At 30.8% G+C, this 15,758-nt stretch overlaps 2 protein-coding genes across 2 annotated transcripts in view; both read left to right on the forward strand.

The window, feature by feature from the left end:
* Positions 1–4,983, forward strand: part of LOC132731182 (early endosome antigen 1-like) — a 47,204-nt gene extending 42,221 nt beyond the window's left edge. Inside the window, exon 19 of the mRNA XM_060717320.1 lies at positions 293–4,983. Coding sequence (XP_060573303.1) covers positions 293–613 — 321 coding nt within the window. The 3' untranslated portion in view covers positions 614–4,983. The remainder of the gene's footprint in view (positions 1–292) is intronic.
* Positions 4,984–7,369: 2,386 nt separating this feature from the next.
* LOC132731172 (uncharacterized) lies at positions 7,370–14,185 on the forward strand. Its single transcript, XM_060717299.1, has 2 exons — positions 7,370–7,715; positions 9,612–14,185. The coding sequence occupies exons 1-2, from the start codon at positions 7,384–7,386 to the stop codon at positions 10,948–10,950; spliced, it is 1,671 nt and encodes a 556-aa protein (XP_060573282.1). The 5' UTR covers positions 7,370–7,383; the 3' UTR covers positions 10,951–14,185.
* Positions 14,186–15,758: the final 1,573 nt, after the last annotated feature.

Raw genomic sequence — 15,758 nt, forward strand, 5'->3', positions numbered from 1 at the left:
CAGATGCAAGAGATTTGAAGTTGGTTACTTTAAGAACTCAGCCACTGTTTTATTTTGTAATTGCATTTATGATAAAAGAAATATTTGCTGCAAAAAGGACCATTCATAAATACACCTAATAAACTCAAATTAAAAATCATTATTTTTCTCTTAAAATGAATTTCTTTCTGATATTTTTATAAGACTTTCCATAATCATTTTTTGGTTTCTTTTGTTTAAGAAAAAGAAAGTTTTGAATTTATTTTCATGAATAGAAAAAAATATTATACTGACATATTAAACTCCTTTTTAGGGAATGAATGTGAGGCCAACAAGCCCCCATCCTCCCCAGTACAAGCCCAAGAATCAGCAGTCTCCATTGATTACACAGCAACGAGCACGCCCAGTTTCTGCTAGGACACCACCATCACCACGACCTTCATCCGCAGGTCAAGGCCAACAACAGGGGTCAAGGCCAGTGTCTGCTAAAGTTGCAAGAATACCAAATCAGAATCAGGCTCCAGAAGTATATGTTGAGGAAGCTCAGAGACAAATGCAACAGGATGTTGAGGACCCAATACAGGAACAAAGCATTCAGCTAGAAATGTCGTCTGCTGATCCTGTTACAAATTAAAAGATTTGCTTTCTTGGCATAGCAATGACTCAGCAATATAGAATTTACAAAAAATAGTTTCAATGTGTTTATAGAAGTTATTATTTTCTATTGAGTGCTTTCTTGAAATTTATATTAAAAAAAATCTCTGTAGAATTTTTACAATTGTATAAAATGCGTCAAAAGTATTTTGCTTCATAGAAGTATTGGACTAGCTCAGTTTATGAGAAATGCATTGGATGTTTAATTTATTTATATAAGGCTTGTTAAATAGGATATTTACAATTGTACCTCCAGTATTATTTATGTGCCTTGTGATAAACCTTTTTTTAGGATATTTGTCTTTAAAATTTCTTTCTGTACATCTTTGTTATGTTACTCTTCTTTTGTTAATAAAACCTTTGTTGAACCACATCAATTGTTGTTGAAGGACATTGTCTGTGATTTGTTGAGTTATTGCACCTTTCAGTCAGTCTACAGTCATTCTTTGCTTAACTATGTGTTCTTTGCTGAGTATTGCACTGTTTTTTATTGTTGCTTAAAATGTATTAGCTACTGTATTAATGATGTATTAAAATATTCCATTCTTTTTTCTTTTTCCAAATTTTCAATTATAAATATATACTTAGATATTCATAAAACAATATTTTTATTTTATTTTTCAGACAAAGTTAGGCAAATGCATGTGAATATGTAGAGATAATTAATTATATTTATTTAAACAACAGTTTAGTTCAATGAATAATGTAAAATGAATTACATTGTATTATCAGCTTTATGTACCAGATTATATATAACTTGAATTCAACATAAATATATCCTACATAAATTATATGGGTATTAAATAATAAAGTAAATAAAAATTTGATGTACCAATGGATTTTTTATGATGAAAATGTATACCCTGTCTAAATCAATATAACTATAGAATACATGGTCTAATTTCATTCATGTTTTATTTTTCCTTATCATATTTACTAATGTATTTACAAGTACTCAAAATTTTTATATACTTAAAATTTAATGTTGCTGCCTTGTATGGGTTATGTTACTGTCAGAATATTCAATGCTGTCTTGGAGCTAAATTTATTATAGTTATGTTATATATTTATGTTTTCCTTGTAGATTTATTTCCCATTACTTTGTAATCTTCATTTTTTTTCCCAAATGTTTATATATACTCGTCCTTGTGCAACATTTAACATCAGCTCAAGGTACTATTGTGTGAACACGTTATGTAACTTTAATTCAGATTGATTGATGTATTTCTATACACATAAACACTTTATATAAAAAAATCTTTACTCAAGCTATTATCAAAACAGAAAAAACAGAATCCATAAAGAACATCCTGAACGTCCTTATAAAAAACTTGCTTATAAATCTTGAAGTCTACCATCCCTGAAAATAGTAAACATAATTGTATGTTCATAGAATGGTGTCATGACTGTCTTTCATTCAAGTGCAATCTTCTTTATCCTTGTGTCTTGTCTATTGTAAGGTACTGTAAAACAAACAGAAAGTGAGTCGTATTATGATCAATCTTCCGTCTCTTACAAATGTCACAACTCATCACCTTAGTGCAATGTCTGGGTAACTCCTATTAAATTAGGAAGGACTTTACCCATTGCTGCACTAAGGTGAGGAACTGTTGGTTTGAATTGATCCAGGAATAATTAATTCTTTTATTCCCATGTCCGTAATTGAGCTTTAAGATTTTACGAAAGGGACTTTTCAAAGTGACCATTTTCATGTGAATTATTCACAAATTCTTACGTTTTTTGACAGTGTTGATGCGTCTTCAAATTTCAAAGTAAAAATGAAATAGATAAGCTGTATAAAATGACTTAACCTTCTTATTTAAGTTATATTTTCGTCATTGCTATTAATAAAAGGTGTGATGCAGTTTATTGAAGGTTTTGTCCATTTAAAATAATATGAATAATATGTTCAAATTTAATAGTGTTGAATGAGGTCTTTAAATAAATGTTAATTTCTGTGATTCTTTTGCTTAAATGAATGTAATTAGCTCAATACAGACAACGTTTACCTCTTTTCATTATGATAAGTACTGTTATAATATTAATATTTCACTAAACCCACTTTGCAATGAATGTTTAAGTAATAGTTGTTTTTTATGTGCCTGGACATGTGACATCTTTTAGTTGATGCTTTAGAATCATAAGGTTATCTCTGAAACTAAATTATATCTAGTATTTATGACCTTGTGACCTTATTCCTCTAAGGCAACAACTTGGTCATCCAAGGACATGTCATTTTAGTACTTCTAATGAAACTTTCTTTTTTATTCCGTTATGTTAATTGTTAAAATGTTTGCTTTCTGCCATGTTTAGTATTTGCCTTACAGCGTGCTTCCGTCCCTTGTTATCTATATACAATATTGTTTTATAATTGCACACTTTTAATAGTTGTATATTTCATTATGGATTATAAACTTTGCTCTAAGCTAGTTTGACATAATATGATTAACAATTTATTTTGGTAGTTAATTAAAATGCTAGAACAAATGAACAATGCCTGGCTTTCTACAACACAATAGCATTTTAGGCTTGTATTGTTTGGTTTTATTAACCTGTCAATTACATACTGATTACACGGTCGATGCACACAGTATATTAATCTTCGGTAGATGTTCGGTAAGTTCCGTGAGATGTACGCTGTACGATGGAATTTAATTTAATTTGTATCTTTAAACTTAGTGTATTCAGCGTTATAGCGCAATAGGGTAAATCACGAGTTTATAATCTGAGTCCCACACGTCTTTTAAGTTCGAGGCCGCGTTGGTCCATGTTTTTTTCTTATTAATACTTTCAACATTATTGAATCTATATATGATTATTTTATGTTGTTCGTTTTTTATTATGTACTTAATTTTGTTATGTATATACTCTTTTTAAATAACATGTTTTTTAAGAATTCATGTTTAAAATGAAAACGGATTAAAATCAATAAATGTCTTTTCAATGCCGTAAAACACACTACAAATCTGTTCCATTAAAATATACTGCAAAAATAAAGAAAGTGTACTAAAACAATGGCAACAGTCAGGGTCGAACCACAGACCTCTCAATTATCAGGCATTCTCTTTACCGACTGTCCTATTGTGAATTAACGAAAACCTTCACATTAAGCTGGCGTGACTTTCAATCCATGACAAATATACTCCGCATTAATTCTCGTAAACTACACGGACCAAACCGAAGTGGGATCGAATATTTAAATAAGTCCTATGATGTATTCATAATTGACAGGTCAATAAAATCAGACTATAACTAACTTGCTATGATACAACTTCTTATTACAACTCTCTTATATCAAACCTATTTTTGTGTGTACTTGCTTCATTTAGATTAAAACATTTTGCTTAATTGTTATATTTCTTAAATTTGTATGGTAGTCTTTTTATTCCATTTTAACGAAACAAATATTATAATATGTATATAAATGTTACATTAAAATATCTGTGATATTCAAAAAAATTGCTTTTTATAAGTTAAGTTTCTCATTTGTTAAGTGAAAATATTACACTAGTGTGCTTGTTTATTACACATTTGCTGTTTTAAGTGAAGATCAGTGAGAGGGCCAAAACAATTTTCAACATTTTTTACCAAATGTCTACAAAATAACCACTGAGGAAAAGCTCAAAGGGTGGTCTGTAAAGTAATTTAAAGGGTAAAGCTAGAAATTGTATGCATTGTTGAAATAACATGTGTAATTTTAAAGCAATGTTTGATTTTGTCAGATATTGTATATTTTTTCTTCAATTTTGTGATGAAAAAAGAAATTATTTCTGAGTCCTTTTAAAATTCGTGAATGTTAATTTAATGACACATTGAGTGTCATCTTATGCTATTCCAAAAACGCTTTTTGTCTCAAATATGAAATTGTTTTATTCATGAATGTTAATTTAATGTTGCATCGAATTGATTCAAAAACAAAACTTTTTGGCTCAATTAAAAAATGTCTGCAAAGAAAAATATTATCATAAAAAATGTCATTGTCTCAAATAACAGTTATATTTGCTCTGATGAAACATGGCCACATATAAAATCTAATCAATCTTTTCAAGCCCTGGCTTTTTTATAAGAAAATAATTCATTTTTACATAAACAACATTAATTGTATTGATTATATTTAACATTTAATAACATTTGAATGTGTATCATCCTGTGATAATTTTAATGGCTGTCAGGTGATGGAATGCATAAGTTATTTTTTAATCATATATTCATTATATGAAAATATGTCAATATTTAAGGTTTACGTTAGATTTTAGATTGAACACAAATTTACAATATGCATGTCATAGTTTCCGTCCAACTGTCACCTGTGTACACCCTCTGTTTTGTATAATAAAACTTATAGATAAGTTCTTGTTTTATGCTTTCATTTTACCTGCAAAAATATTAAACCTAAAGCTGATTGTAATTGTCTGTATTTTGGCAGTAACATTATATGTGGCAACATTCGCCTTAAAACATACAACAACATGACACATTCTGTCCTAAATCATTTACAAAACCAAGATATCACCTCGCATACGTGATCTGGTGATCAAATATATATGACCTGACATTTACAGAGGCCAATTACAAATTATGTTACCATAAAAATATCTTACCTTAAACAAGCGACAGCCCGCATAGCTCAATTGGTTAGAGCTGATTCCTCGGCTGGCCAACTAAAATTACTATTTCGAGGTCCCATGTATTGAGTGTTTAAACACTTGGCACTTAAAAAACCGGGAGAAGCTTCTGGAATCTGTGTATCTTTCCTATCTGTATCTTGAGCAATCCTACAAAATCTAAAATGACTAATACTCCTCTAGAGGACTCGCCCATATTGGCAACAGGTGGCGAGTATAAATAAACTCAAATACACACACACGTGCTAAAACAATATACCCCAGTCTTAGAGTAATATCGGACCTCAAATACAGGCATTCGGCTCATTTGTCTTTTTAGTAACGGTAATGTCATCAACAGACAATGTAATTTAGAAGTACAATGTAAACTTGGATGTGTTAGCAAATTTTAATGTATGAAGGCTTCTATTTCTTGAATTCGTTTACCTTAATACTAGATTTACAGAATAAGACTTGTTCTAGTTTGTAATTTTTGTTGTATAGACCTCCGTTCACGATGACAAGTTATAGACTTCTAAATTACAATATGATAATAAGCATAATCATTGGAATGATATTCCAGAACAATGTAACTATAGTAGTAAGATGGAGTAAAGACGATGTTTGAAAATCTCTTGGAGCCATATTTGTGGTATGTTCGAATCCCAATTTATTCTAAACAGGATTATATATAGACGAAGTTTTGTTTAAATTGAGAAATTTTCTTGCTGTGATTATTTCTCATGACAAAAATATTCTTCACCATAAGACAGTATACAGAACAGGCAAAGGGTGCTCAGTTATTCCATTTATTCCAGATGTATTTGGTAAATATCCTGAATGCTTTCATCCTTATATCTATATCCCGTGCCTTTGTTTACCTCTTTAATAATCTCCTAAATTGGTCAATACCAACAATTATATAAAATTAACACATATTCACACATATTCCAGTAATAATATTGTCATAATTTTGCAACGGATTGATTTGGAAGGAAATGTTGATATTTTGTATAATTAAGATTTATGGTCTGATTGTTAGTCTTGTATTGCTTTGAAAACTGTAATCATATCTTTTTATTAGTGTTGTACAACTAAATCCGTAAAATCATCAACATAACGGGTGCTGGATTTTGATTTTGTTGGAGACTATTTAACGATAATTTTACAATACAGCAATTGGAAACTAGATAAAAACATAGCTCTTGGTGATCAACGGGAGATTATTTTGCAATAATTGTACTATTATAGACAAGACAGTTGTTTCAAAATGCCTGTGACCTCCAATATGTTATGATAGTATCTGACAAGAGAACAAGAGAACATATGACAACATCTTACCTCAAACGCATGAAAAATATCTGACCTTAAAATATCCGGACCCAAAACATACGACAAATTCTAACCTCATGACAATATCCTACCTCAGTGACAAATATCTGACTTTAAACATGTGACAACATTTGACTCTAAACATGTGACAAGCAATTGGCTTCAAAAACATTATGACAACATTTGTTATTGACAGATGATAACATCAGACCTCGAACATTACATTTGCTGCATGACCTCATGACAAATGTAACTCCAGTCATTGGCCAATATTTGACAGTATTTGACATTAATCATAAAACATATCAGATATGGGACCATATGACAACATTTCATCACACCTAGACCTGAAACATCTGACATGAAACATATGTCAACATCTGACATAAAATATATGACAGTCAACATCTGACATTAAACATGCCAGAAAATCTGATCTGTGGAATTGCGTGGACAGTTAGATCTACAAAAAAGGGAAAATAGCGTTATTTGAACGGAAATTATAATACTTGTTTACAAATACGAAACAAGGTCAGGTAGTTTATTTGCTTAAACATTTTACTGATAAAAGATTAAAATGCAACATACATTAAATCAAGTTTAATTACATTTTACATTCCAAAGTCTGATACTTCAACTTTTTATCAGACAGCTAAATCAGTATTTAAAGATAAAGGTTTAGGACTAATTTCATATCAACTAGCTTTATACATTTAAATAAGTTTATTAAAGCTATAAGGTTTAGCTAGTGTGTTGTAACGTTAGATGTACGTAACCAGGAAGTAAACAACTATAAAATATTTGTGAATTCAAAATGGCGACTGTTGGGTCTGGATCAGATGAATGTATCAACTTTAAATGTTGTTTATGTGAAAAGAAAAATATAACAAAGGAGGCAGACACTTATTGTGTAGAATGTCAGGATTATTTTTGTTCACCATGTACAGACTTGCACAAACTGTTTCCTTCTGCTGTGGGCGTACATCAGTTTATAGACAAGTCAAGTTTCAACACAGCTGACTTACAGAAATCATTGCCAAGTTTTCCAGTTGAACGATGTGAAACTCATAAAATCAAGTTACTGGATATGTATTGTGCAGACCACGATTATATTGCTTGTGCGACCTGCATAGCTATAAAACATAGGTAAACTTTAATTATTCATTTGAATATTTTAATTGTCTAAAGCATTGATTTGAATTGAAATGAATTACATAAATGCAGTAATAATGTACTGTAATGTAAATTTACATTGAATTAAAGTAAACTGGTCTGTTATACATTCAATAATTACGTTGAAAGTATTTAGTATCACAAATAACAACCACAAAAGAAAGATACATGAATAATTACGGAAACGTATAGCGACCATCCCTATATAATATATATCAAATGACTTTTTTACAGTTTTATAGTATGTTTGTTATATGCAAATATGATTTGTGGAATGAATTACATATTTAAAAAGATGTAAGTGTTTTATTTTTTCATTTTGTCAAAAAATTAAAAGTAGTTTATCTTGCATTATAAGATAAAAATGTACGATAGATTACAAAAAAATACGTATTATATATGATTAACAACATAACATGATTTAATTGCTTCCGTTATCAAATACAAATGTCTTGACTTTTCTCGTGTCACACATCATATAAGACGAAATATCGCTTAAGCTTTGGGATCTATGTTCCTATATTAATACCAACTGGTCGAATATGCCTTTTTATATAATATTTATCATGTACATACAGTCAAAATGGTAAATTTGTCGGAAGTTGTAAAAAATATAATGGTTTCTATGATAACTAATTTACATCAGGTACTACTTCACTAGCTTATTTATGCTTATTGACAACTAACGGAGTTTGTCTTTTTTTATATAATCTTTATCTTGTAACACTATCTAAAGCACAATTATTTAAACATCTTTAATCTTTGGAATACAAAAAACCCTCAATCAAATGTTTCATATATAATCTTTAAAAAATCTTTCAATTGTGCGAGATTTTTCTGTCCTCATTATCAAATATAAATAGTAAAATATGTTATATTATATTTTATAATGAAAGAGGCATGCGAATAAAAAAACCTCAATATATATATATAACTAATACACATATATATATGAACAGAAAAAAATGTCATATAAATTTGAATCCAGCAATATTAACAGCAGATTGAGTAAATGATATATATTCAAATCAAATTACAATGTAAATATTGGTCAAATATATATCGTGTGTTAAATAAATTGTCTTAAATTCTGTTTTTACCAATATGCAGGGGTTGTAGATATTACTAGATAAATATTTCAGATCAAGAAAGTTTGTAAAAATTAGTTAGGTACAAAATATGTATTAAATAAATTGTCAAAAATTCTGTTTTAACTAAAATATAGGGGTGGTCGCTATACGTTTCCGTAGATAATGTTTGCAAGTGTGACATAACATTTACAATTTTGTATTTGTAAAGAAGATAATGAATTGTTCTAAAACAAAATATGTTGTTTCATTATAAAAATGTTCATACTAAATAACTTAACTTAAATTTTATAATTCAAACAATAACTTATAGGAATATCCAAGAATTTTATCATTCAAACAATATTTTATAAGAATATTCATCTGAAACATTTCTATAGTTTTATCAATATTTTAAATATTTATGAAAATGTGCACATTGTAGACCAATTCAAAGACAATGTATATTTCTTCTATTTATCATTGAACAGGCATTAAGAAATCACCATCAAATTTTGATATTTTTCATGATTATTTTGTTACATTGTTAAAACTCATTTTGCTTCAATTTATCCGCGATCAAAGTAAGTTAATCACGCCCAGTGTGTACATGAAAAGAGATATCGCATGAATTCTAGGAATTAAACTATATTTTACGTAGCCATGAAAACTAAGAAACCAAGTAGACTTTGAAGTATGAGTCTTTTCTCTTCTCAATTATGGACACAGTCATAATATATTACATTTTATCATATTTCACAAACTATTCCTTGAGTTTAAATAATTTACATCAAACTTTCAGAACATGTCAAAATATACACTCGGTACCAGATGAAATTGATGCCTTGTATCAGAAGACTGAGGTTGAGGATATACAACAAAAGCTGCTTCGTATTAAAACTAAAATGGAAGACACAGAAAAAGCAAAGAAACTTCTTATCAAAGAGCTTAATGTCCAGAAGGAGAAGGCAGCAGAGTCAATCAGACAATTCAGAAAAGAAATGGAAGAAATACTGGACACACTTGAAATGGCGACAATAAAAACCCTAGAGGAAAAGTACAAAAATGCCATAGAGAAATTAGAAAACGACATCAACAAACTACAGAAACATATTAATGAAATCAAACGCTCGTCAGAAAATCTAACAAAGTCATTTGGGAATAAAGCACAAGAGTTTGTCACTGTAAAAACCTCTCGGAAACAAATCATGGAAGCTAATAAAGCAGAAGCATTGACAAATACATCTGATGTTAAACTTGAATTCAATGATGATTCGACAATGATAAATGCTTTTAAAGACTTCCAAACATTTGGATTTGTGTCAGTGAGTGAATCTGTAAATATGAGAGACAAACTGTATGATGTAAAAAGCAAGAAACTGGTTAACATCAAACTTGAAAATAATAGGAAGACAAGCAGTGTTTACAGTTCATGCTTCACAGATGATGGACTACTATTTCTAGCTGACTATAACAACAAAGCATTAAAACTTATTGATTTGTCCTCGGAATCCATAAAAGATTGTCTAGATCTTTATGCATCTCCATTAAGTATTTGTCAAGTAAATAAAAACGACTTTGCAGTTAGTTTGAACAATAAAACCATTCAATTTGTTTCAAAGGGAAACAAACTGAACGCCATCAAACAACTAAAGATAGATCATTACTGCCACGGACTTGCCTGCAGAGACGATAAATTGTTTATCTCTGATCAAAGTACCTCAGTTTACATTTATGATATGAATGGCAGCATGATACGTAAAATCACATCTGATAAACAAGGCAATGCAATTTTCAGACATAACAGACATGTCAGTGTCAGCAGTGATGGCAAGATGATTTATGTGGCTGATAGTACAAAAGGTCTGATTGTCCTTGACCTTGAGGGAAATTACAAGACAACAATTACTGATCCTGATTTTGTAAATCTATGGGGAGTTTGTACCGACAAACGAGGAAAAATATTTGTGTGTGGATGGGGTCAGTCAAAAATTGTTCAGATCAATGAGAGTTCTGGTGCAAAAATGGGTGTTCTAGGAGATGTTTGTAATAGTAGGTCTGCTAGCTTTAATTCACAACATAACAGACTGGTTGTAACCATTGATTACAGTGATAAAATAGAGGTGTATGACTTAGCATGAGTCAAATAAACTTAAATCAAAATGATGTCAAACGTAAACCCTATTACTTATTAAAGGCCCATTACGCCTAAAAATGCCGACATATTTTTTAGAAATATTATTTTATATTTTTGGTGTCCTGTCACAATTTTCAGTTACTCATTTGCCATATAGCTGAACCATCTTTTGATGTATTTTGCATTTAAGCTGTAAGTTCGTTTATACATATAAAATTATAGTGATTAAATGTTTTATATGGAAGTCAAAATATCACTAAATTGTTTTTATTTCGCTACCTTAGTCACAAATTATTTCAGAGCTATATTCTTCATTTGATAACGATCTTACATTTTCAAATGCATTATTTCTGGGGCTAAATGTGCTTTTTAAAGTTTTGTGCAATTTGCGCTTATTTCATTTACAAATATTTTACATCAAAGAAGTATTCAAATTCTTATAATGAAAAGATTTCTAGAGCTATATAGATTCATTAATATTAGTTATTACTGTTATTTTAGTTCTAATTGAAAGGATAATGCACTTTCCATCATCAAAGAATTTTACATTATTTTATAAATAATAGTAATAACATGTTATCTTGTTGTTTCAGTGTGCATATATAATGGGGATTTGATGACATTGTGTATATTTTGTAGGTTTTCTTTTGTGTTATATAATCATATATCATCAGGTGTTTGTTCATACTGAAAGTATGCTTTGATTCAGATAGTCTTATTAAAAAATCTCTAAATGTTTAGCTTAGATGCATTATAAAACTGTTAAATATCAGGAGGGGAGTGTGTCTGTACAAGCTTCATTTTGTTTCTTGTATTAAAATAGTAAATTGGTGAGACAATCTGTAAAAGAAACATTTGAATGCTTAAATAAAATATATACATTTGATTACCAAATTGTCAGAGTTGTAAATAAAGCGTTGTTTAAAATTAAGATGTGACTGATAGTGACATGGTGAGCTTTTGTGATCACTTTTCGTCCGCCGTCCGTCCGTCCGTCCGGCGTCCGTAAACTTTTACTTTAACCCATTACTTCATATACACGCCTTTTAACGCCTTTTTCACCCCCCCCCCTTTTATGTTGTCTCAAATGATGAAAAAATGCCTTAATTAGGCCCCAAACACTTGTTTTTGTTTGAGAAATGTTGTTAAAAAAGTGACCTCTTTTTCGGCGCGGCCCCCCAACCAAAAGATACATCAGGGGGTTGCCAGAAGGGGGATGTACCCCCTTCTGTTTGGGGGGTTTGAAGGGGGGCGGAGTCCCCCTCATCGCCAAGAAAATTTTGGACTTGTGAGAGGCTGTAAATGACCCCAGATTAATCATAAGGTAACGTGTAACCAACGCTGAAAAGCATTTGACTCTATCTCAATCCATTGAGAAGTTGCAGCACTTTGAAATCAATTTTGATGGAAAAAATCAACGCAAAATAGTGATTTTTGGCAATTTTGAGATGTCCCTTCGTTGCCATGGTAACAGAAAATTTAAGTCTGAGCATGTTGTTGCAAGGGCAATGGTCCAGTCAACATTTTAGCCAAGTTTGATTAGTGTTGAAGCAGTTTTTATAGTATTATAGCAATTTGAACTTGTAACGGGAGACTTTTCAATGAAAACAGCCATTTTTCACAAAATGCTCATGAAGTAATGGGTTAAACGACATCTCCTCATAAACTGCTAGGCCAATTTCATCCAAATTTCACAGGAATGGTCCTTTGGTGGTCACCTTTAAAAATGATTAAAGAATTTAATTCCATGCAGAACTCTGGTTGCCATGGCAACCGAAAGAATAAACTTAAAATATCTTCTCTGTTAAAAAACCCAAAGAGGTAGAGCTTAGATATTTGACATGAAACATCTTCTAGTGAGTGTCTATCAAGTGTGTTCAAATAAAGCCCTGGGGTCAAAATTGGCCCCGCCCCAGGGGGTCATTGATTTTCCTTATATGTATATAGTAAAACCTTAAAAGATCAAATTTTCTTTTAAAAATCTGAAAGAGCTAAAGCTTAGATATTTGGCGTGAAACATTGTTTTATGAGTGTCTACCAAGTTTGTTCAAATAAAGGCCCTGGGGTCAAAATTGGCCATTCCCCGGGGGGTCATTGATTTTCCTTATATGTACATGTATATAGTAAAACCTTAAAAAATCTTCTTTTAAAAAACCCAAAGAGGTAGAGCTTAAATATTTGGCATTAAACATTATCTGATTAGTGTCTACCAAGTTTGTTCAAATAAAAGCCCCGGGGTCAAAATTGGACCCGCCCCGGGGTACTGATTTTCCTTCTATGTATGTAGTAAAAACTTAAAAATCTTCTTTTAAAAAACCAAAAGAGCTAGAGCTTAAATATTTGGCATGAAACATCCTCTAGTGAGTGTCTATCAAGTTTGTTCAAATAAAATTCCTGGGGTCAAAATTAGCCGGGGGGGGTCATTGATTTTCCTTCTATGTATATAGTAAAAACTTAAAAAAATCTTCTTTTAAATAACCCATAGAGCTAGAGCTTAGATATTAAACATGTAACATATTCTAGTGTCTACCAAATTTGTTCAAATAAAAGCCCCAGGGTTGAATTGGCCCTGCCCGGGGTTCTGATTTTCCTTATATGTCTATAGTAAAAACTTAAAAAATCTTCTTAAGCTTAGATATTTATCATGAAACATATTCTAATGGGTGCCTACCAAGTTGGTTAAAAAAAGCCCCTGGGTTAAAATTAGACCGCCTCAATGGCCTATATACAGGTGAGCGATTTCAGGGCCATTATGGCCCTCTTGTTTAATAAATCAGCGCACAATTTTGTTTGAATGGATTCAAATTGTATATCGACATTTTTAATTTAGACACATTGACAAGTTTTTCGTAGTTATATGTAGATGTGTTTCATTAATGGCTTTAATAAGAGATCTGAAACATATCTAGCTCTTGTTTAACTTAAAGTCGATCTTTTTATCAAGAAAACATGTGTCGGCCATAACAGGAATTACATGTACACGTGATTGAATTAGTGTGGCCTATTGCAATGAAGTTAAAATGAATGTTCATACTCTAAATGTTTTGTTTCCATTCCAAAAATATTCATTATTAATCTATATCTTACTTATAAAGTATACAGTAAATGCATATTCTTTCACAACTGTATGGTTCCTTGTTTGTTTATTGTCATGAAACTATTGTTAACGTAAATGAGATATTCTGGTTTTGTTTGTTTATTGTCAAGCAATTATATATGTGAATAAAATGCATTATAGATGATGTTTTTTTTGTAATTAAATTTTTGTTCTTTTCTGTTCATAATCTAGCTATTGCTCTTTTTTGCGGTGCATGTATAAGAGATGGGTTTTCAATATTACGTCAAAATTAAACTAAAGTAGCACTGATAAAGCCAGGTAATAACTTTGAAGCTTTGTCAGCGAAACAAGTCCAACCAGTCCTTCAAGCAGAAACTCCAGTAGAAATAACGTCCATTTTCAAAGAAATTAAAAAGTAGCTGTCAAGACTTGAGCGCTAAAGATTTGACGTTAATTAACAAATCATTCTAGAAGTGTCAACTGACATTACATCTTATCATAAATATTGAAATCACAGATGTTTGCAAATGTTAATGCTTTCTGCTGCCAAATGGAAATGTTCAACAAAACAGTAAACATTTTTGTTTTAGCACTTTATTTAACACAGTAAACATTTCTAAACAGTAATTCAATCACAGGACTTTATCACACTTATAAATGATGAAAGACAAAAGGAAGCAGTTTGATTTGCAAAACAATAAGGTGTTACACATTTAAACAACATTCTTTAGTTTCAGTGTTTCAAATCTTAATATAATGTATACATAAACATTGTTATCTTTAATCACAGAAAACATGGAGCAAATATCATTGAGAAGTAAGATATCTCGAATATTCAATCATGACAATCTTAGTGGTTAAGCTGTCAGACTCAGGTTCAAGAACAATAAATGTTACTATAATCACCTTTTCCCCTATGTCACAGTTATCACTTAGTCCTTAAACAGTGTTTCAGGGTGAGATATTTCGCTCTTTTCACTATCCCAAATCAAACCAAATCAAGAACCGGTTGAACCGGGTGATGCTCTTAGAGAAGGTTTTGGACACAGGAAAGTATAAAAAAGGAACAAAGGGCAAAAACTCCAAAATTAGGCAAGGCATAGTTATGGTTTTTTGCACTGCACTTCTATTCAATGAGATCTATCTATCAATAAAGTTTCGTGATGATATTTCTTATAGTTTCAGAGTTATGTCTCGGGTAAAATTCAAAATGTAAAAATGAACAATGGACAATAACTCCAAAATTAGAACAGGCTGTGTTTAGGTTCTTTAGCATTGCATTTCCATCCAATGAGATCTATCTACCTTCACAGTTTTATGTTGATATCTCTCATAGTTTTAGAGTAATGTCCTGGACAAAAGTAAAAATAAACAAAGGACAATTACTTCAAAATAAGGCAAGGAAGAGTTATGGTATTAAGCACTGCACTTCTTCCCAAATGAGACCTATATACCTACAAAGTTTCATGTTGATATCTCTTATAATTTTAGAGTAATGTCCCGGACAAAGTTCAAAATGTCAAAATGAACAAGGGGCAATAACTCCAAAATTAATCAAGACAGAGTAATGGTTCTTTAACAATGCACTTTTACTCAATGAGATCTATCTACCCACAAAGATTCATGTTGAAATCTCTTATACTTTTAGAGTTATATCCCGGACAAAGTTCAAAGTGTAAAAATAAACAAAGGGCAATAATTCAAAAATTAGGCAAGGCAGAGTTACGGTTCTTATGCACTGCACACCTACTCAA

Source organism: Ruditapes philippinarum, unplaced genomic scaffold (assembly GCF_026571515.1).
Source record: "Ruditapes philippinarum isolate M1 unplaced genomic scaffold, ASM2657151v2 ctg1864_1_1_1_1, whole genome shotgun sequence".
Lineage (NCBI taxonomy): Eukaryota > Metazoa > Mollusca > Bivalvia > Venerida > Veneridae > Ruditapes > Ruditapes philippinarum.

What these genes read in the sequence shown, in the direction of transcription:
- LOC132731172 (XM_060717299.1), top strand. Translation starts at nt 7,384, where the DNA reads ATGGCGACTGTTGGGTCTGGATCAGATGAATGTATCAACTTTAAATGT. An exon ending in TGCATAGCTATAAAACATAG is followed by an intron (nt 7,716 to 9,611) that starts GTAAACTTTAAT and finishes TCAAACTTTCAG; the next exon opens with AACATGTCAAAATATACACT.